We start from the raw sequence: 22,155 nt of genomic DNA, 5'->3' as shown, positions 1-22,155 counted from the left end.
TGAATTATTCCAAAGCATAGATTAGTGATTATGACAATTTCTTACTGTTTAAATAGACAATTTTTTTTTTCTTTTAAAAAACCAATTTCTCCTAAAAAATATATATATAGTTAAATATGCAGTTAAAATAATTGAATCAATACATTTTAAATTGTTTTTAATATATTATTTATTCATATTATAAAATTATTTTTTGAATAATAAATTTTACTTTTTTATGCATATTGAATGATAAAAATATTAAAACATTAATAAACAAATTTTTTAACATAGATAAATTTATGATACAGACCAAGTAATAAAAGTGATAAATTGTTTTTTTTTTTCAGAATTAAAAATAGGGGATTTGGGTTTTCTCCATAGCTATTAAGCATAGTTAATTAATAAAACCTCGAAAAAAAAAAAAGAGGTCAATGGTCAAAAGGCAAAAGGACAAGGGGGATATGACGGTGATTTGAAAAATGGGGAAGGACAATAAAGTAAGTGAAGGGTGAAGGTTGAAGGCAGATAAAGACGCAGAAATCAAGAGTGTTTTTTTCGCCCTTTGGCGCGGCTTTTCTGAGATGTGCAAAGGCCGTTGAGTGCTTTCCTCTGACAATATTCTCTCTCCCGTGTCTTCGTTACTGTTCCCTCCGGGTCCCGTGTTCCCCTGCATCCATGAATATCAGATCTCTTTTTGATTATCTATTTTATTTTTTTTTTTTGGGAAATGGAAATCTACCGTTTATTGCCTCTCTCTTCTTTTTTTCCCCTTCACTCTTTGGGTCTTGGGCTCTTCGCTTGCTCTTATGATTTCTGTCCTTTATGCTCTTTCTTTTTTCATTTCTCAGAAAAGACGGGAGTGTGTTTTTCCAAAACCAATCTATTAATAATTGCAACTTCTAAAATGAAATTTTTTTTTGTAAGTGGAAATGCATCAATTTATTGCTCACATTTATAGCTTTTTCTTATTTCCAACGTATCACTGCCCTCACTGAGTATCCTATGGAGATTTGAGTGGTTGCTCTCTCCCTTTCCTTTCCATTTCTCCACTTTATTATCAGTTCCTGTTCTCCCCAACCCATTCCCAAGTTTTCTACTTTCTATATTTTCACATTGGTCGCAGAGGATTTGATTTTCTCAGGTTTGCTTGATTTCTTATTGAAAAAGCTTCAATATTCGTTCCTTTGGAGAAATTAAAAGGAGAGTTCAGATTTTTATTGCTCAAAGATGCCATTTTTAGCGCTAAAATGGTAAATCTTAGGAACAAACTTACTGAAGCTGTTTTTCTATTTAAATTTCAGGTCTATATAGTGATTTTGCAGTGAGCGACTGCTTAGTTGTATGCTTTTGAGCACTGATTTTGTAGAAATGGTCTGGAGAAAATCAATGGAATTCCTTAAAGCTGCTCATTTGTGGAGAGACAGTAGATTTCGAGCTGACAATACGCTTCCGTGGTTTTTAGATAATTGATTTTATGGCTTAGGGCATTTCCATTTGGAGCCATTTTGTTGAGATCTTGTCATATTTTTGAGTATCTGATTCTGCTTTGACCATTTTGACTTGAGGATTGAGATTGCTCCAATCCTAAGATTTGGGGAAAAGGGCGATTGTTCTATATCGACGAAGTTTGCTTCGTGTAATGTGATTTCTGATAAAGGATCAACGTTTTAAGGTATTTTCAAAGAAGCTCTGGATTGAAGATGGATTTTTTCAAGGTAAAAAAGTTTAGAAAAGCCCACAAACCAGACCCAGAGAGGGATTTAGAGGATAACCCTGTGACACAGCCAGAGGGACCAAAGAACGACAATGCCGCCGGTGGTGGTGATATTGTGAGTAACAAGTCTGCTAATGCTGATGCTTTAGCTGAATCTGAGGACGATGACGATGATTTTATAACGAATGAGGTGAAGAGGAGGTTGAAGGAGCTCAGAAGAAACAGTTTTATGGTATTGATACCTGAAGAAGAGCCGTGCCCGGAAGAGGAGGAAGATGAGGAGGAAGGTGAAGGAGAGACGAACTCCACCGAATGGAGGGATGTGGAAGCAGAAGGAAGGAAATGGTGGAGTGGGTTCGATGCTGTGTATGACCAGTACTGTGAACGGATGTTGTTCTTCGATCGGATGATTGTGCAGCAGCTCAATGAAAACGGTAAGCTCTGTTATGTTTTGATCCAGTTGCTTTCTTGCGCTGTACCGACTTTTTCAGCTAGTTTTGATTGATAATTGGTGAGTTTGGGGCAGTTTATTCAGACAGCAATATTTTATTTTCCTTTATCCGGCTTGTTAGGGTTTTGTTTTCCTTAGTCCACTTGTTGGGTTTTTCTTATGCTTGTCGGAGGTCAATATGCAGGCTAGGTAATCAGAGTTGACTAAATATTGCCCAGTACCGTGTTAATCTGAGTGGTTTAAAGCTTTAGCTATATGAAGTTTATCTGAAAACTAATCAATTAGCCTTCGCAAATGCATCTAGTGTGACTGGTTTTGAGCAAAATGTCTAGGAAATCACATTTTGAATCGTGTCCTGTAAAAAAAAGTTGGTGCGCTCATTTCTTCAAATTATAACTTGGGTTCTCTTCATCCATCTCAAGTGGCATTTTGTTAGGGATTTTTCTCTTTATTGTTGAAAAAGATGCCATTACAGAGTTCAAAATGTAGAAATGAAGTGGGTAGCCTAATTGATAGGTTGTTTTTATTCAGATTTTAAGGTCTTGTCCTTGTTGGTGCCTTAGGAAAATATACATGGGTTATATGCTGCTTAATGTTAGACCAGTGACAATTTTATTATCTTTGATGAGAAAAGTGATTATTATTAAGTCTACACATATATCTTCCCTCCATTTGGAGTCAACATTGCTGAAGTGCTACAACCTTTCCTTCTTGGTTGCGGTTTTTCCATTGTTAGCTTGGTTTTAATTAATTACTACTTTATCTGGATATTATTTTTGCCCCGGTTTTAAATATTGACCTTCCTTCAGATTAGTTCTTTGAATAGCAGCACAAGCTAAAAGCCCCTTTTGTTTCCAATAAGATCATCTGACTTGTATGATTTTGTTAACCACTGAGAAGTGCTATTTCTCCGAGTGGCTGCCAATCAATGATACACTTTCATATCTTACATGATCCATTATATATTTACGGTGGCAACTATTCCATATTCTGTATATAGATACAATTATTTCATGTGCATTATTAGATAAAGAGAAAGGAAGTAGAGAAAAATTTATTGGGGAAATTGAGATTTAATGTTATGCAGGAAATATTGACAATTCTTTGTTTCTATAGGCCTTTCATATGTCTTTTTACCCAGCCTGTGGGTAAAATTCCTGCATAGGAGTTAAAGGCTCCAGAACATTTCTTCCAAATTGTCAAAATTTTGTTTCCAGTTTTAGTCTGAGTGCTGTCTGGTATGCAATGATTTTTTCTATTGTGTGGCAGGTTGTCATACTCCTTTAACTCCATCTCCAAGGTCTGCTTCAAAGAAGCTAACATCCCCCTTCCGGTGCCTTTCCTTGAAAAAGATTGAAGAACCTGAAGATGAAATGGAGCACCCGCAGCAGCCACAAAAGGACCCCTATGAAGATCTTGAAACAGCATATGTTGCTCAAGTTTGCTTAACTTGGGAGGCACTTCACTGCCAATATAGTCAACTGAGTCAGAAAATCTTGTGCCAACCTGAAAACCCAATGTGTTACAACCACAGTGCGGAGCAATTTCAGCAATTCCAAGTTCTATTGCAAAGATTTATTGAAAACGAGCCCTTTGAGCTGGGTCACAGAGCAGAAATTTATGCTCGTGCAAGGAATCTGTTACCAAAACTGCTTCAGGTTCCAAATGGAAAAGGTATTTATGGTGATGGATAGAGAGAGAGAGAGAGCATACTTTGATAGTATTGATATAAAAGGTTCAACTTGAAATTTTCACCTGCTTATGGTTGAAGTTTCACTTTCTACATGCCAATGCTAGTATTCTTCAATATTATGTGTAAATGAATGAGTTTTAAAAGTAAATTTACTTTTTGAGTCATTTCAGGTTCAGATAGAAAGGAGGCAGGTGAAATGGAATCTGATTTAGTGGTCATGGCCCCTGATCTTATAAAAATTATGGAGAGCTCAATCCTTACTTTTCACCTTTTCCTGAAGATGGACAAGAAAAAGGCAGGCACTGTTCTGAACTTGTTTGGAAATCAGAACCAAATTTCAACCCCTCTTCAACTGATTCAATCTTCACTTGATAAAGTAAGGTTCTCTTGTGTCATGCTTGTATGTATTTCAGGTATTTCTTAATTACGTTGCCTGCCATTAATTATGAACAATAACAGGGGAAAGCTGGGGTTGCATTGGCAGTTCCAAACCTGAGAATCTTTCTGTAACCAATTCAATTAGTTATGAATCATAAACCTAACATGAGATAGAGACTGGACATTTTCAGTCACAAAAAATGTTAATCTTTCCTCCCTTTTTATGTGGTTTGTCCTTGCTCATTTTTCTGTCTTTTTCTTTTTTTGATTAGTCATACAAATTGACAAAAATTAATGTCCTTATCGACTTTTCTCCAATAAATTTGCAGAAAAGGATAAGGCTGAAGGAACTGTGTAAAAAGAGTAAAGGTTGGAAGAAGAAATCATGGCCACAGATGTACGAGGATGTTGAGCTGTTGTTTGGTCTCATAGATGTCAAAATCTTGTGTAGGGTTCTTAGGATGGTGAAGATCAGTAAAGAGCAGTTAATCTGGTGTGAAGAAAAAATGAAAAAACTAGGTTTATCAGATGGGAAGTTGGAGAGAGACCCTTCTCCGATCCTGTTCCCTTGTTAATAGCCGTGAGGAAAGATGAACGAAGAAGGCCTATCGGATGGTTTAGCTGCAGTGATTTGTTCTTATTGTATGGCTGTGTACTAAACTCACTCTGCTTGGAGGGGAAAGGATGGGAAAATGGAATTCTGCAGACTGTAGCTATTCCAATCTGATGTATCTGTTTCTTGTTTTTTTTTTTTTAAAAAAAAAAAAAAGTTTTGAGCTGTTGGTCTCTTCAACCCCAAATTATTGGTTGTGTTTTAAGAAGTGATAGATCACTGTAAAACGCTACATGCTTGTTAATGTTTGGTGGCGTAATTTAAAAATAAAAATGACAGGGCTGTCAGGAGCAAGTAAACGGACAAGAAAGACACATGTGCCTGGGCCAAGATATAGAGGGTTGGTTGGTTGACCCCACAAGATCCCAAGACCTTGGACACTGTACTGGGCTTTTCCTTTGGCACTTTCGTAGGTTGTATCTGTCTTTCATTAGAATAGGACGACACATTCTTGATGGGAGCAATGACATACCCTTGCCTTGGCACAAGTTGTTCCACCCTGTCCATGGCATGTGTGCCTTCTTTCTCTCTCTCCATCAGGGGCCCTGGCCCGGACCCTGCTTTTTATACAAGTGAATATGTTTTACCATTTGGTTAATTCTTAGAGGAACACAAGTGAAAATGGAATGTTCACCTTACTAAATGTTGTTTAATGGGTTTATTCGTTTTTTACTGTTCAAAAAAGCCGTTAATTTGGCCGGGATGCACAGAAAAGCTGGTGACCGAGTTTTTGCTTTATTTATACGCTTTAGATTAATAGCTTTTCTTACGCTACTTACTAGAATATGAATATCCAAATCTCCTCATAATTGTTCCCTTTGTCCAATTACTATTTTATCCCTCTCCTCGAATTATCCGTTCAACTCTGCTAGCGTAACCAATAAATTTTATAAATTGTTAGGTTGTAGAGTATTCGTTTGTGTGGGAGAGAAAGGAAATCAAATGGATGGAATGGATATTGGAATGAGGGAAACAAAATACCACCTTTTTCTTTTTTTTTTTTTTGTTTTTCCCTGGGATAATTCTGTATTTTTCTCACTCTCTAAAAGAAGGAAAATTTTCTATCCAAAAAGAGAAGGAAAATTTTCTATTAAAAAAAGGAATGTTTTCTTTCTTAAAAGGGAAAAGCCAAAATGTAGAAAGTCCAAACACCTCCTAGCCAGGACAACAAGCTGTTGTGCCACGTGTCAATGTTATTTCTTTCTTAACGAACACGTGTCCTTATTATTATAAGACTAAAATACAATCAATGGTGTTTTGGTCATTTAAGATAAAAAATTTAGAATCATTTTTTAAATTAATTCTCCAAATGTTTTCAATGGAAAGAGAGAGAGTCCAAGACTTGAACCCTGGGCTAACTGTGAGGGTTTTTTGCAAGCCACATTTGTATTTTACGAAGCACAACTCTTTCTCTCTCTAAATTTTTTCGTCTTCTTCATCAGACTTGGGTTGTGTGGGTGAGACTCTCATTGCTCTGCTCCTTCTACGTAGATACACTAATACACACACTTTACCCTCTGTCTTTGCTATCCATATGTCTGCGATCATTGAATTTTGATAGTTGACTAGTTATTTTCATGTGGAGTTTGCTCTTCAAGATTAATGGGTTTGTTTAATTTTCCTTAATTCGGCTTATTTTCGCATGTTTCTCCGCTTTTGCTAAGTGTATGGGTGTACCTGCGAGTTTTTACCGGGAAAATTTGTTTTTTCCCCTTCCTTTTTTAATGTTGCTGAGCAATGATTATTATTCAAGTTTATTCTCTTTTCGTTTATCAGTCCTCAATTTTTTTCCTTGGGTTTTCAGTCTTTTTCGTGAGCTAGCTGTTGCGTGTGGTGTGTAGAGCAGAGAGGAGAATTTGAACACGATCATTTCAAAAGGCACGCACAAAGATATTACATGGATTACAATCATAAAATTGTGCTGCCCCTTTCTTGACGTTGTTCTTTATTCGGTATTTAAAGCTCTGTATTTTAACTTTTAAGATTTTGGAATTATGAAAAGTAACCAACTTTTAGGTTTTAGTTCATTATGAAATATGGAGGTTGAAGAAACATTTTGTTGTACCTTGTTGTAAGTAGTGGTCTTTCTACAACAGGTGATCAAATAATCAATGTGTTAAGAGTTCCTATTGTTTCATGAAAAAGCCACTTGTCGATTTGATGAATGATGTGCCCTTGCCATGCTTGTGGATTCTGGATGGATTTATGTTCTCCCCCGTGATGAGACTCATTTTTTGCTCTGTCTCATTCCTCTGTCCACATTTTTTTTTTCATGTATACAGAATAATGTTCATCATCTATCACTTCATGGTTGTGTTGCTAGGTTTACGCCTGGCGTGTCTTTTTTTTTTTTTTCCTTCTTATAAATGGATTTTTGGGGAGCAAGAACTGGGGTAGAGCGTAGAGATATTCTATTAAAATTGATGTGGAGGTTATGGTGATTTTGAACTTTTTTGTAGGCATTCATACTTAATCTATTGTCTTTCCTTTTCTAATCTTACAATTTTTTCTTTAGTCTCGGTCATATTTTTCTTCTCTTCTCCTTTCTTATTGGAACGTTAAATTGCTGTGCAGCAAGGATCAACATGGGTCAGCTGCAGGTGAGGGAATAACCGAAACTTCCTTTTCTGTCCCAAAAAGGAAAAAGAAAAAGAATAGCAGGATGGCAACTGAGAGCCCTATGAGAATGGTGGAGAGTGGCGGAGCTAGAAAGTGTCCCTCTTCTAAGGATGCAGCTATATTTGGGTCACCCCTAAATAATATGGCAGCAGAAAACTTGGGATTGCTTGTGAAGGGGAATAGATTCCATGGAGATCAAACAAACATGGTTCCTGGTCGAAGTGGCAGTGCACCGCCAAGCATGGAGGGTTCATTTGCTGCTATTGGAAACCTTTTAGCTCAGCAAAACTTAATCATGAGTTCTAGCTTGGAAAGTTTAAGCAGTGCTATTGAGAACTGTGAGTCTGAGGAGCAACTGCGTTCTGATCCAGCCTATTTCGCGTACTATTGTTCAAATATCAACTTGAATCCAAGGCTTCCACCACCTCTAATATCACGAGAGAATCGTCGACTTGTATGCCATATTGGTGGTTTAGGCAATAGTTGGAGGTCTGCTTCTATAGACGATAGTGGCAATCAATCCTTGCAAATGCTTTCAACTCATAAGGAAGAGCCAGAGGATGATAAGTCACCCAGAGAAGCATCAGAAACTAGCAGTGCGCTTTCCTCTGGACAGAACACAAATTCTTTGGCAGGTCGTCATAAAAGTTTGGTTGACCTGATACAGGTATTCAACTTTCTACTTCCACCACACAATGATTAGCTTCTAGCAGATTAGCTTTAAGGTAGGTGTATATATAAAATTCAAGTATAGCTTAGTTTTGGTTTTTCGCCAAGCTGTTCACAAAATTTTGAGATTATAAGACAATTATTACTTTCTCATTTGCGTTGCTTTAAATATCACCTTTGATGTCGTGGTGGATTTGTAGGAAGACTTCCCTCGCACCCCATCTCCTGTTTATAGTCAGTCTCGATCTTCAAGCCATGCAGCAGAAGAAGCAGTTGATCTGGATGCCCATTTAATTTCGCCAAATGTTTCTTCTGTGAACATTTCAAAAGCATCAGAATCAAATTCAGGTTCTGATGATGTCTGTGCCAACACATATGCTTTGGAGGTAGACGCTATAAGGCTAATATCTGATACTGATCCTACAGTTACCTCTTTTACTAGCTCATCATGTCTTCAAGAGAAACCAAACTGGCAAAAAGATGAAGGAAACACTAAAGATACTAGTTTGGAAGGTCATTCCTCATTTTCAGGTACCCTTCATTCAGCCAGAAAGGATCCTAAAATGAGAAACAAAGAAGAGCAACGATCTTATGGGAGGAATATGCCTCAAAAGCATCCATCAGCACAGCAAGGCAATCCACATCAGGCTCAAGGAGTCCAGCCTCAAAAAATTACCCAAGGAACGAATCCATCTCACAGTAGCATGGGAAAACTTTCCCATGACCATCCTAGGTTCTCCACTATTGAGGTACAGCCGACATTGCATTCTCCTGCACTTGGCCCTCCTTCGTATGCATCAGTAGCAGCCTATATGGCAGGAGGGACTCCATTTTACCCTAACTTTCAGCCATCTGGTTTATATTCTCCACAATATAGCATGGGCGGATATGCTTTGAGTTCGACATTTCTTCCCCCTTTTATGACTGGCTATCCTTCTCATAGTGCCATTACAGTGCCATTTGGTGCTTCTAGTTCAAGCTTTACTGGTCGAACCACTGCTTCTTCAGCTGGGGAAGACATTCCACATATAGGTGGTCCACAACACCTGGGCAAGTTTTATGGACAACAAGGATTAATGCTTCAACCTTCATATGTTGATCCACTGTATATGCAGTACTTTCAAAATCCTTATGGAGATGCATATGGTGCTACATTTCAGCAGAATCATATGGCCTCGAGTGGTCCCACTGGGGGCCAGGCTGATTCTTTTCTTCCTCAGAAGGAGTCATTTTTTTCCTCTTATAGAGGTGATCATAAACTTCAGCCGCCAATAAATGGCAGCCCAGGCATGCCAAGTCCAGGAAAAGTGGGAATTACTGGTAGTAGTTATTATGGAGGTCCTCCAGGTATGGGTGTCATGACCCAATTCCCAGGTGCACCACTTGCCAGTCCAGTACTACCATCATCTCCTGTAGGTGGAATAGGTCATATTGGTCAGCAGAATGACATGAGGTTTCCCCAAGGTTCAAGTAGAAATGTAGGACCATATTGTGGAGGTCAGGGGCAGAGAGGAGTCAACAGCTTTGATGAGCCCAAAAGGCACTATTTTCTTGAAGAACTGAAATCAAGCAGTGCCCGAAAATTTGAGCTCTCTGAGATAGCTGGCCATATAGTAGAATTCAGGCAGTGTTCTATATTGAGCTTGTTTTGCTTGCATCTCTAATGTGATTTCTCTGTCTCCCCACATAAAAAGTAATTTTATTCCTTGTTTAACTTCAGTGTTGATCAACATGGGAGTCGATTTATTCAGCAGAAACTGGAACATTGCAGTGTCGAGGAAAAGGTGTCGGTGTTTAAAGAAGTACTTCCTCATGCTTCAAAATTAATGACAGATGTTTTTGGAAATTATGTCATTCAGAAGGTATGGTTTTTATGCTTTGCCTGCATTAAGAGTTTAACCACCCTCATCCTCCTTTTTCCCAAAAAAAAAAGATAGAAGAAAAGAAAAAGTGGATGCCAATTATCTTAATGGATTTGGATCCTTTCTGCTCATAAATGGTAAGTTACTGATGGTTGCACTGGTTATTTGTATTACAGTTTTTTGAGCATGGAAGCCCTGAACAGAGGAAAGAGCTTGCAGATAAACTATCTGGACAGATGCTGCAGTTAAGTTTGCAGATGTATGGTTGCCGTGTAATACAGAAAGTAAGTTATGGACATTAACGTTTGCAGTCTTACAATTCCATTAAGTGTGTTAACGTCCTATGTTTGTCTTCTTTTAAGATAATGATTTTGACTTGTGTAGAATTACATAAATATAATCAGGCTGGGAATTCTGTGTAGGTTGGCCCTATCATTAAGGGGGCTCATTTAATGCAGGTGATTTTATAGTTCAGATGGTATACATATAATGACATAATTACTTTCCTAGGCCCTTGAAGTGATTGAGCTTGATCAGAAAACACAGCTTGTTCAAGAACTTGATGGGCATGTTATGAGATGCGTGCATGATCAAAATGGAAATCATGTGATACAGAAGTGCATAGAATGTGTGCCAACAAAGAACATTGAATTTATTATTTCTGCTTTCCGAGGCCAAGTTGCTGCACTTGCCACGCATCCCTATGGTTGTCGTGTTATTCAGGTACTTATCCATAGTTTGATGGGTACACTGGCCCCTTTGTCATTTTTGCTGAATGGCTCTTTAAACTTCTGTGCATTTGGTTTTGCTGTAGAGGGTTTTGGAGCATTGCTCAGATGACCTGCAAAGTCAATGTATAGTGGATGAGATCTTGGAATCAGCTCACATTCTTGCACAAGACCAGTATGGCAACTATGTCACTCAGGTGGATTTTATTAATGCTGCTTGCTGCTTGCTTGTATACTTTCCTTTATGCATCAACTTTGCTTGCAATTATTTGGTATAACATTTCCAAATTCAGACCACAAAGACTGTGAGCTTAATATATTATCATGCATGGCTATGTGAGCTTCTATATTAGTTATCTAGTTTATGGTCTAACTTTGTGCTGCTTGCAGCATGTTTTGGAGAGAGGAAAGCCCTCTGAAAGGAGCCAGATTATCAGCAAGGTGTCTGGGAAAATCGTGCAAATGAGTCAGCACAAGTATGCATCAAATGTGATTGAGAAGTGTTTGGAATATGGCAATTCAGCTGAGCAGGAGCTCTTGATCGAGGAGATCATTGGGCAATCCGAGGAGAGTGACCACTTGTTGGTAAGTCAAGTTGACATTTCTTAATAGTATTGTGGTAATCTGATAATCTAGGTATAGCATTCCAAACCATTTAATCTGTTTTTGTTGGTTTGTTTTTAAGGCTTTGAGGTGAGAACCTAACAGCCATGTGTCTTTGATTTATTATCAATTTCACATTTTGAGACCTGTACATGCTTGTCATTTGGGGTTCCAACTTCCATATCAAGTTAGATAAATTTCCCTTTTATTGAGTTAGATGTTTCTTCATGGTTAAATTTGATATGGATATAGAATTTGTGATTATATTCAAAACATTTTTTAAAAAATAAATAAATAAATAAACAAATCAACCTTTCATGTGATGTTCATTATCAACTCTCCACTGCTGTGGAGGATATCAGAATCTCGGAGTAAGAATTTCTTGTCTCATAGGCATTATGAAACAAATTTTATTTGAACAAAATTATAGTCAATTAATTTATTTATTTCTATGTCAGATGATGTAGGCATTTGGGGATGCTCAGCAGCTGCTTGCTGAATTTTCTTGTTTTTCTTCTGTGTTCTAGGTAATGATGAAGGACCAATTCGCAAATTATGTGGTCCAAAAGATCCTTGAAATAAGTAATGATAAGCAGAAGAAGATATTGCTCGATCGTGTAAGAGTTCATCTTCATGCTTTGAAGAAATACACATATGGGAAGCACATAGTTGCTCGATTTGAGCAACTTTGTGGTGAAGGTACGCCAACTTTTTATTCACGCGCATGGGTGATTCTTTGTCTTCGTATGTGTTTGTACCTTCACAAATATAATTTCTGAAACAGCAGGTATAAATAGGCAAGATGTTGCATTAATATATCAGTGTAGTAATTGTTTAATTGAACTTTCTTATCCTCTCTAAAGGGAGGTATTGTTAGAACAAAAATTGGAACATTATTGTAGAAGTTTCTTGATTATTCGTACCTTAACTTTTCCTCTTAGATGGTTTTCTATGATGCTGATAGCATTATTGAGTAGTTTTCTGTTGAAGTGCCATCTCGAATCAAACATTTTATGGACATAGCCATTAGGTGACTATTCTGTAGGAAGAGTAACCAACCGTGCAAGAGTTGTCATCTAGAATGGTTTTAGGCTTGTTTGAAAGCAAACCTAGAAGAGATATCCCTAACAGGGGCAAGTCTATAATGGAACCACTGGAAAAGTTATGTGAAGTGTGCATAGCTGTTTTGGTAAAATTTTTAAAGGAGATTTAACCACCGCTACATATCTTGCTAACTTGTTTGAAATACAACATAGTATCTAAACATTGTTTGTACTTCTATGGTTTAAGGAGCCCTTCTACTTTTGACGCTCCTGGGACTGAAATCAACTGGCAGAATATTTGATTGAAAAGATTAATTCATCTGAATTCTTCATATTCAAATTCCAAAAAATTGAATCCAGTGATGATGAGGGGCATTTACCTAGAATTTTGTCAACAATGCTAATGTTTTGATTCCTTTTTATGCAGAAGGGCAGGTCTTGGAAACTTGAATTGGTTGGTAGGGACATGAATCCTGCTTCTGGTGGGAAGCGAGATGTAATGGCAGGAAGAAAAAAGGATGATGAATGGGCAACTATTCATTGCAAAAATATGCCGTTAGGGCATGATGTGCTAGTATAGTTGCCATTTGAGTTTGATGCTGCAAATTGCAAATTGCAAATTGAAAATTGAAAATTGAAAATTGATTGTAGTGTATACATGTAATATATGTCTCCAACTGTATGTTATGTATCTATGTATAGGAATAACTAATGGTGATTGGTCAAAGGTAATCTGATTGCTTTGGGAAATTTGATTTAGGAAGGTTTTTCTCTCTTTTTCCCTTTTTCGGTTCCAATCTTTATAGTTATATATATTTTTTCTTTGGATTCTTATTCTTGGGATTGAATGAGCCATGTTCATTAGTCCATCAGAATGGAACTGTACGTCATAAACAACAGAGGAGCAACAGATGTGGTGGTGGCGGTGACGACGGTTGTGTTTCTTAGTTCTGAATGTTCTATTTATTTGAATTTATTTAAAATTCAAGTTTTAAAAACTTGAAAAACGACTTGTGAATTCAGTTCTATAGTTTCGGTACTTGTTACAGCAAAATTGTTTCTATTTTAAGGGAAAAATTTGTCTCCACTTAACAGTGAACGTCCATGGAATCCACAACGCTGTAGATCCACTTGAGGATTTCTCTTGTTTTAATTATATTTAATATAATATATTGACATCTTTTTGAGCTTGTAATTCTTTTTAAAAAAAATTATATAAATAAATATAAATTGCATTCACATTCCGTCAAGCGTAAAAATTATCTGAATAATATATAAATTTAAGAGATTTTATATAAAAATGTATTTGAATAATAAATAAATTTAAAGAATTTTATATTCTATCTGAATAAATTTAAGTGATTTTATATTTTAAAAATTTTATATTTTAGAATAAATTTAAAAGATTTCATATTCTATACTTTCTATTACATTTTAAAAAAATAAATAGAAATAAATTTAATATTTTTATTTAAATTTAATAATAAAAATATTTTTATATAATAAAAGTTTTATTTTTGTAATTTTAAAATTATTTATTATATCTGTATATTTTTAAAATTTTATATGTTAATTAAAATATTAATTTTTTATATTTAAATTATAAAAAAATATTTTATTATTATAAAAATAATATGATATTATATTAATATTTATTTAGACCTTAATAAAAATATATAAAATTAATTGACAAAAAATTTAAATTGACTTATTTAAGAATTTTTCATAGTATTTGTGGGCCGGTTGTGATGAAGGAAAAATAAAAATGCTGCGCCTTTCTGTTAACGCTCTGTTTGCTTCCTCACGGAAAAAACAAGTGCAATGTATGAAATGGGAATTAGACTAACAAACAAAACCTTGACTGTAGAAAAGTCCACAATGTTGCAATAAAACAGATTATGGACTTGGAAATGGAAAAAAAAAAAAAAAAAAAGAAAGATCGAGTCTTTGAAACCCAGAGATGGAGGGTAACGAAACTAACAATAACAACAAGAGAAGCGAAATCGGGAAGCCGATGATCGGATTGATATGTGGTACGTTGGTGTACTACCACTGTGCGTATCGGAATGCCAGCCTTCTCTCTTTGGTTTCCGATGTTCTCATCGTCCTCCTCTGCTCCCTCGCTATTCTCGGTCTACTCTTTCGCCAGATGAACATCTCGTATGTACACTTCCTTCTATTTTTAACTGTTAATGCATACATATTTCAATAGTTTTGATCCTTTACATTTTTCCATTAAACCTAAGTGCTCGTTTGGCTGGCCTGGAATTGGGCTGTTCTTTCCTCTCCACTGCTTTTGGGTTTCCTCAAAAGAATCGAAATTTCAATCTCCTTTTGTATTTCCTCGCATGATCCCATCAATGATTGTATTGCCTACAAAATTTTGATAAAATGGTTTGGTAGGGTTCCCGTGGATCCACTCGAGTGGCAGATCTCTCAGGACACTGCAAACAGCATCGTCGCATGGTTTGCTAATACAATAGGGGCGGCTGAATCTGTCTTGAGGGTTGCTGCAACTGGCCATGACAAGAGGCTTTTCTTCAAGGTCAATACCTTTTCCTCTTCAATCTAAGTCCATAGGTTTAACAAGGACCCTGTTGTTCCATGCGATGCCTAGCATCAAAGATTTTTCTGTTCTTTTTCTTTTATTTTTTTATAGCTCTGGCTACAGGATTCCTCACCCCCAATTAAGCAAGTTCATGAGAGGCTGAATTTGTTCTTTCGGAACCTTAATAGTTTATTGTTATATCTTGAAAGATTTACTATTTAGTCCTTCCCTATTAACATTATTTATAAGTCAGTCCGTCCATTTTTAGAAACACAACGAAATAGTCTTTCCATTCCGAATTGAACTCATTTTCCTTTAAAATTGTGTCACATGGAGAGAGAGAAAATTTTTAAAATCTTAAACTATCCTTCTTGTAATAATAGAATTCTAATTAAAACTCAAACCAATATCATTCTTTGTTCAATTTCAATAACATTTCAATTAAAATTTATAAATCCAAAAGCAATATCAGTTCCCAAAATCCAGAAATATCCTCAATCCTTCACTTAATTTTTTTTCTCAAAATTTTTCCTCCATAGTAACGCTATCAATAGTCCTTTCCCAAATTTTTCTTACAATTTAGCTTCAATCCAACAAAATACATCTCTCCAATCACCAGTTTCTTCTCCTCAACCTCCTGTCCAAAAATATTGTTGTCTTGATCGAAATTGACATGGAAAAAGCTTGCGGAATTACAACACAAAGCAAGGTTGGTGAAGGTTAAGAACAGAGCCTTGCTTACTTGAATAAATGGATACATGATGGCACGTCCAGCTTTGAGGATGATGGGAAGGAGAGAGAACCATATTTGCATCACGAGTTTGTGGGTAAGTTTCAAAATCAGAGTGCCAAAGGCATGGCAAGGTTAGTGGACTCATGGTCAGGGATGTTGACGAGGAGGTATGGGGAGGCTATTTTGTTTTCTAAAATTAGGGTAGAGGAGCAAAGGTTTGATGTGGTTGGGAGGATTTGATTGGTAATGGAATAAACCAATAATAGGTATTGGAGGATGAGGATGTAGAAGAAGAAGAAGAGGAAGACATGATGAATCAATTTACCTATATTATGTCCTTAGAACCTCCAAGTCTATAATCGCGAAATTTCATATCTATTAATTAATACTATTCGGATTTTCAATAGATGTGATAACTAATTCAGTAATTCAAGTGGGATGAATTTATCTTGAGGTATTGTCAAAAATGAAGAAGATCAGAACAGAGGTTTGTCAATTCATAGTGGGATGAATTTATCTTGAGGTATTGACAGAAATAAAGAAGATGAGAAGAGAGGTTTGTCAATTTAGGAAAAAGAGTAGAGTTAGGGGTTTGGAAAGAGAAGTCTATCCATTTAGGGACTTTGTCCATGTAGAGACTAAGGGCATTTTGGTCTTTTCATATGTGTTTAATGGAAAAGGGAGCTGTTGATGGATGGAAGGACTTGTTTGCTAATGAAAAAATTATGTGAGGGCGTTTTAATGGGTTTTTGAAAATTCATAGATCGACTTGTAAATAATGACAATATCCGAAGGTTAAATAGTAAATCTCCCTTAAATCTTTACTAAAGCTTGTCTCTCAAGTTTGATATCATCACCAAAAACTTGTAGGAAAGTTTTCCGGTCTGCTTGATTTTTTTTTTTTTGCCTTATTATCATCTTTATGCTTGCATAGAAGTTTTGGAATTCTTGCATGGAGCAGAATGTTAATATTGTTCATGTTTTTTTAATCAGGTTGCCATTTGTCTGTATGTTCTATCAGCATTGGGACGATTAGTCTCAGGTTTTACTGTTGCTTATGCTGGTATGTACGCATTACACATTTTATTGTACTAGTTTGATTCTCATTTGAAGTCTCGTTCACACATTAAGGGTCTGTTCCTTCTTAAAAAAGTTCGAAATCGCATATGCATTGTTATAGATTCTCCTTATCTTCCAGAGTAAAAGAAAAGGAATAAGCCAAAAAACTGAAGATGAATAAGATTGAAAAAAAAAAAAAACAACAGGAATGCTTTTCCCACATGAAGCTGATTTCATCTAAATGCATTAGTGAATCCTTCGGACCCATAATTTTCTTGGATGGGGCATTATTGCCTTGGATTCATGCTTAAACTTCCCATTTATGTATATACATATTGCCTGTGCTTGTTGGTTACTTTAAAACAACAGGGCTAATCCGTGTTTGGTGAAATACCTTGAGGCAGAACTAAGAATCTCTGCCACTCGAGATTTGAACCCTCTTCCAAGGGGCAGATTTCACCTTTGCAAGAAACTCGCGTAAAATGTTCCATGTTTAGTTGGTGTTTTTTATGCATGTAGTACTCAGAATATTTACTACTATTTGTTTTATAAAATGCAGCTGACCATTTAATTTTTTTTCCTGGTACCAGCATTATGCCTGTTTTGTCTTTACATGATCACTGAGAAATCACAAACGAGCGGCAGATTCATCTCTCAGTTTGTAAGGCGTAGTAGCGGCACTTCTTTAGATTTAGATTAGCATGTACATTGCTTCACATGTCTTGTTGTTTTCAGTTGAAAGCTGACAATTGCGTAAATATTGAATCACCCTGCTTTGTAAGAACATTATCCATTAACAATCTTCAATTTGTAGTTGATTTTTTTGTGTAAGTTTTTTGGGGAAGCAAACTTTCTTGCTCAGCAAATATCTTTCGGTCAGAAATCTCATTGGGAATACATTATTAAGCACTTGTTGGAATGCCTTATTTTTAAAAAATTTAAAAGAAATGGATTCTCTTTCTTAAATTTTTATTTAGCAGTACTAATAATATAAAAATTTAATTTTTTAAAACTTTGTGAGAATTGATTTGATTTTGAATTAAAATTAAATTTTGCTTGATGTCATTTTAATATTATTAAATTTATATTTTTTTTAATTAATAATAGTTGTATATAAAAAAAATATTTTAATTTAATATTGACTATTAATATTTAATATATTTATAATTAATATGAAGAAATTTATTATATTATTTTATTAATTAAAATTAGTGGTAAAAGATTATGTAAAATTTATATATATATTTTTTTTGAAATGGAAATTGAAAATTGGAAATAGTAATGATGATTTTTTATTGAATATAATAAAAATGATTAGTATTTAATTCTTTTATCAAACAATTTTTTTCCTAAAAAAATGCATATCAAATAACAACATAAAGAACAATCCATCTGTATCTAATCTTGCATTTAGGTATCAACTTTTCCACTCTAATTGCTACTTTTCACCTTATGTTTACGACCCACTATTTCATCATTGGCCCCAAAAGAGACTTGCTCCAAAAGTAAAAAATATTGTATTTGAATTAAATCAATTTAATTTTATTAATTAATATATTTTTTAAAAATAAAATTAAAGTAAATATAAATATTACATTTAAATTAAATTAATTTAATTTGATTAATTAATATATTTTTTTAAATTTTAAAAATGTAATATAATTTTTATAAATAGAGAGACTATTAATAATTTTTTTATATTATAAAAATTAAATAATAATTTTTAAATATATATAAAAAAAATAGCTAAATGGTTGTATTTTAAAATAGTAGAATACCATTTAAATAGGCTCAAAAACTATGGGGACAAAATCATTAACTTTTTAAAAGCTCAGAAAATAGTATGGGAGATATTTTCTGAAGGCCGATACTAACGATGATATCGTATCAGAGAATCCAAACTGTGTAAGATTACGCAATGGCTTTCCAGACATAAAACCATTTGGTCAATGAGGAAAAAGAAAATGAAAAGAACCAAACAAGTATACTTCTCCCGTCAACTTTATCCAAGTGGGTTCCTTGGATACAATTGCTTGGGTATTTTTTGTCAACACCATATGTTTGTCTATTTGTCTCTATGAGTTATTTGTCTTTTCAATGAATTGGATCCACGCCTAGTGTACTGATTTCCCCTGTTACATTCTACTCTTTCACTTGTTATCTAGTGTGTTAGGACTAATATGATTTCTGGTGGCAACTTTAGCTATAGATATTCATCATTCATCAGTAAGGTTTTGGGTGGTTTGAACATCGGATGCTTAACCGAAAATAGTTTCACTAGATAAGGAGTTGATAATGTTCCAAGGAGATACTTTATCGACTTAATTATCAACATCCTTTTTTATATATATATTTTGTAATTATTAGTTTTACTTTATATGTTGGTCCCAACCCAGATCATAAGGATTAACAGATTAGCCCGTTAACCTATTTAGCAAATGGTATTGTTGACATTCTCATTTCTTCTCTTTGTTCTTAGGCATTCCTCCCATTGTTTCTTTTTATCTTGCATTCTTTAGCATGCCCCAACAATGTGGAAGAACATTCATTGCAATCAGATGTTATCTAAGGTTAGAAGCTACTCAAGAATAGTTCCTCCACCACCTGCCTATGCGAAACCAGTTGTCAGAGTCTCCAACAATGTTGCCCATTTGGGCTCTCCAAAAGACAGTCCCAAGCCACGCCAGCTCCTATCCTTGCCCCCATTTCCCCGCCTCCCTTTGCCTGGAAAGAATATGGTGGCATCTCATGTCACCGCTATTAGTTGGCTGAAATATTACTTCAATGAAATCCCCGACTCTACAATCCAATCACATTTTAACAAGGGCCTTGTAAGTATATTTCTTACCCCTAATCTTCTCTCTCTTTATCCATGGGTTAAAATCCTCATTTGTCTAATTCTACCCCTTTTTCCTACCAGGTCCATATGCAGTTGCCGAGTTGTAGTAACTCCATCAAACAGGGAGGACCAACATCTATGAGAAAGGTATGCTTGTATGTATAGTCTACTGTGCTTCTCTCTCTCTTTTTGCTTTTCATTTCTCTGTAAACTTGTGTTATACTATGTGGGTTTAATATTCTATAGCATAGCTCGCATACAGATTAAACCTAGTGATGTTATGGAGGAAGGAGCAAGAATTCATATATCTGTATCAGTAGCCGAGACTAGCATTTCGAAGAGGTTTGGCGTCATACCAAGTGGAACTTTATATCCAAATGCTGATGAGATTGAATATTTACAAAGGCTTGTCCAGTACAAGGCACGTTGAATTTGACTTATATTTCCCTTTTCTAAACGATATTTCTGAATATTGTGCATATGCGAGTTTTAGCTTGGTTGATGTCATGTACCAAAGTATGCGCTTGAAGTCTTTTTGCCTTATGTTAATAATTTTTAACAATTTGTTTTTCAAATTGTAGGATTCAGCTCTAATTGTCCTAAACAAACCCCCAAAACTACCCGTCAAGGTTAGAATATTTAGCCTCGTGATTTTTTTCTAATTGATCTTTGTCTTTACAAATTTGTTGCCTGATGATTTATTTTGTCATAAATTTATTAGGGGAATCTGCCAGTTCACAATAGCATGGATGCATTAGCGGCTGCAGCTTTGCTTGTGATTATGATGAAGGCCCTAAATTGGTAAGTTGCTCTCCTCATCAGGTGATTCATAATCATAGAGAGATCAGGTTCATTTTCAAAGTAGTTGTTAGCCAAACGTGAAACTTGCTATTTTGGACTTCTCTATCTGTCCTATTTATTTATTTATTGAATTTTCCTGCTCTTGGAAATCTCCAAAATGAGGATATAGTTTTTATCATGAAAATAATTTTACCAGGTGCAGCGCCTTGACGCAGAGAGCAGTGGTCTCATTTTATTGGGGAGAACAAGAGAAGGCATTGGTCTTCTTCAGTGGTTATTTAATGACCAAAATAATCCAATTTTCTGTTGTAAGGTACTTCAGTTATTGGTCTTGTTATGTAAACAAGGGTATGTGTCTCATAAAATCAATAAGGAGATGGTTTAATGCTTCCGCCTGTTGGTTTATAATAATAATGCATTTTGTGAAATTTTAGGCTTGGAATGATGCACGTGAAGCAATGTATCAAAGGTATTGGGCATTGGTTATAGGCACTCCCAAGGAAAAGGAAGGCTTAATTTGGGCTCCTCGTTCTTTCTCAGTGTGAGTGCGTTTGGAAATGATAATTGGCATCTCTTGCGACATCTTCAAGGACAAATGATTCGTTTCAATCATTGGTTATTATAGGTGCTTCTTAATGATGGGAAGACAGACAGAGTTGTCCTGGCTCAGCGTTCGGGTTTGGAGGCTTTAACTGAATACCGAGTGTTAGGTCCTAAAATAAATGAATGCTCGTGGATTGAGCTACGTCCACTCACTAGCCGAAAGCATCAGGTACCATGAACACAGGTATTTCAATTTTTAATTTATTTTTTCTTTTGGGTGAGGGGTGTTGTTGTGACCTGTGAGGGGTTGATGTTGGATTGCCTTAGAAAAGCTCTATGACATGTATATGGATATCGATTGTTGTTGATTTTGTTTATTCAATATTTTATACAGCTGCGGGTGCACTGTGCTGAAGCTCTTGGAACTCCCATTGTTGGTGACTACAAGTATGGTTGGTTTGTGCACCAGAGATGGAAGCAAATGCCTCAAGTTGATATTGAGCCATTTTTTGCGAAACCATACAAGTTGCGTAGGCCAGAAGGTCTAGATGTTCAGAAGGGAAGTGTGCTGTCAAAGGTCCCCTTTTTACACCTCCATTGTAGGGAGCTTGTGATTCCAAACATTGCAAAGTTTGTTGATGTCTTAAATCAAAAGTCTGAAAAGCTCTGCCAAGCACTTGATGCAAAGCCGGATCTTCTTCGGTTTGTGGCATCAATGCCCAACCACATGAAAATTAGCTGGAATCTCATGTCCTCGTATTTGGTGTAAGGATGTCAGGCATTGCTTATTCTTCCAAGTTTTGTAGAGCTTGACCCATATACAGTGTTAAACTTCTTGAAGGTGTATCAATATTTGTTATTTATTTTGTTTTGTGAATTCAAGTTCCTGAGCAGATGGTAGTTTCCATCCCAAGACATGGAACTTTTCCATATTCTGATAAATGTTTTGGTTCGCATTTGTCACAGGCAATAAAATTTAAATTCCTTTCAGGCAATTAAATTTAAAAACATATGAATAAAACATTATAATATAGTTAATTTAAATTTTCAACATAATAGAAACAAAAGCTTTCTTTTAATAAAAATAATATATAATTTCATGCAACATATATATTATTAATCATATACTTTAATAATATTTATACAAATTTATTGTTAAAGAAAACGAAGATTTCTATTTTTTATTTTAAGCTTCTCTTGGTGTGATGAAGAACTAAGCTAGATAAATGAAAAAAAAAAAATAACAAAACACATAAAAATTATATAATTTGTCGAAT

At 35.3% G+C, this 22,155-nt stretch overlaps 4 protein-coding genes across 7 annotated transcripts; all 4 read left to right on the top strand.

Annotated features, from left to right (window-relative positions):
- Positions 1-545: 545 nt before the first annotated feature.
- On the top strand, positions 546-5,009 carry LOC110607814. Its single transcript, XM_021746980.2, has 5 exons — positions 546-1,123; positions 1,284-2,130; positions 3,417-3,821; positions 4,011-4,216; positions 4,548-5,009. The coding sequence occupies exons 2-5, from the start codon at positions 1,683-1,685 to the stop codon at positions 4,791-4,793; spliced, it is 1,305 nt and encodes a 434-aa protein (XP_021602672.1). The 5' UTR covers positions 546-1,123; positions 1,284-1,682; the 3' UTR covers positions 4,794-5,009.
- A 1,122-nt stretch (positions 5,010-6,131) lies between these two features.
- On the top strand, positions 6,132-13,114 carry LOC110607811 (pumilio homolog 5). 4 transcript variants are annotated; one of them, XM_021746974.2, is made up of 10 exons: positions 6,132-6,288; positions 7,406-8,117; positions 8,320-9,743; positions 9,840-9,981; positions 10,158-10,265; positions 10,492-10,704; positions 10,796-10,906; positions 11,100-11,294; positions 11,840-12,011; positions 12,783-13,114. In XM_021746974.2, exons 2-10 carry the CDS (start codon positions 7,494-7,496, stop codon positions 12,803-12,805), a joined length of 3,012 nt encoding a protein of 1,003 aa, XP_021602666.1. In that variant the 5' UTR covers positions 6,132-6,288; positions 7,406-7,493; the 3' UTR covers positions 12,806-13,114. The 4 variants fall into 4 exon arrangements, with proteins under 4 accessions (XP_021602666.1, XP_043813167.1, XP_021602665.1 ...); XM_021746973.2 differs by lacking the exon at positions 6,132-6,288 and adding an exon at positions 6,328-6,437; XM_021746975.2 differs by lacking the exon at positions 6,132-6,288 and adding an exon at positions 6,636-6,783.
- Positions 13,115-14,248: 1,134 nt separating this feature from the next.
- On the top strand, positions 14,249-17,526 carry LOC110607813 (reticulon-like protein B22). The gene is made up of 4 exons (XM_021746979.2): positions 14,249-14,515; positions 14,759-14,900; positions 16,630-16,699; positions 17,286-17,526. The coding sequence occupies exons 1-4, from the start codon at positions 14,316-14,318 to the stop codon at positions 17,393-17,395; spliced, it is 522 nt and encodes a 173-aa protein (XP_021602671.1). The 5' UTR covers positions 14,249-14,315; the 3' UTR covers positions 17,396-17,526.
- Positions 17,527-18,514: 988 nt separating this feature from the next.
- LOC110607812 (RNA pseudouridine synthase 3, mitochondrial) lies at positions 18,515-21,878 on the top strand. The gene is given in 10 exon segments (XM_043957819.1): positions 18,515-19,526; positions 19,616-19,681; positions 19,797-19,955; positions 20,116-20,163; positions 20,256-20,304; positions 20,307-20,335; positions 20,532-20,648; positions 20,770-20,874; positions 20,961-21,107; positions 21,273-21,878. Coding segments are annotated over 10 exon segments (1,395 nt in total). The 5' UTR covers positions 18,515-19,226; the 3' UTR covers positions 21,648-21,878.
- Positions 21,879-22,155: the final 277 nt, after the last annotated feature.

Source organism: Manihot esculenta, chromosome 6 (genome assembly GCF_001659605.2).
Source record: "Manihot esculenta cultivar AM560-2 chromosome 6, M.esculenta_v8, whole genome shotgun sequence".
Lineage (NCBI taxonomy): Eukaryota > Viridiplantae > Streptophyta > Magnoliopsida > Malpighiales > Euphorbiaceae > Manihot > Manihot esculenta.
Note: the sequence above shows the minus strand (reverse complement) of the source record. Positions and strands in the feature narration are given on the sequence as shown.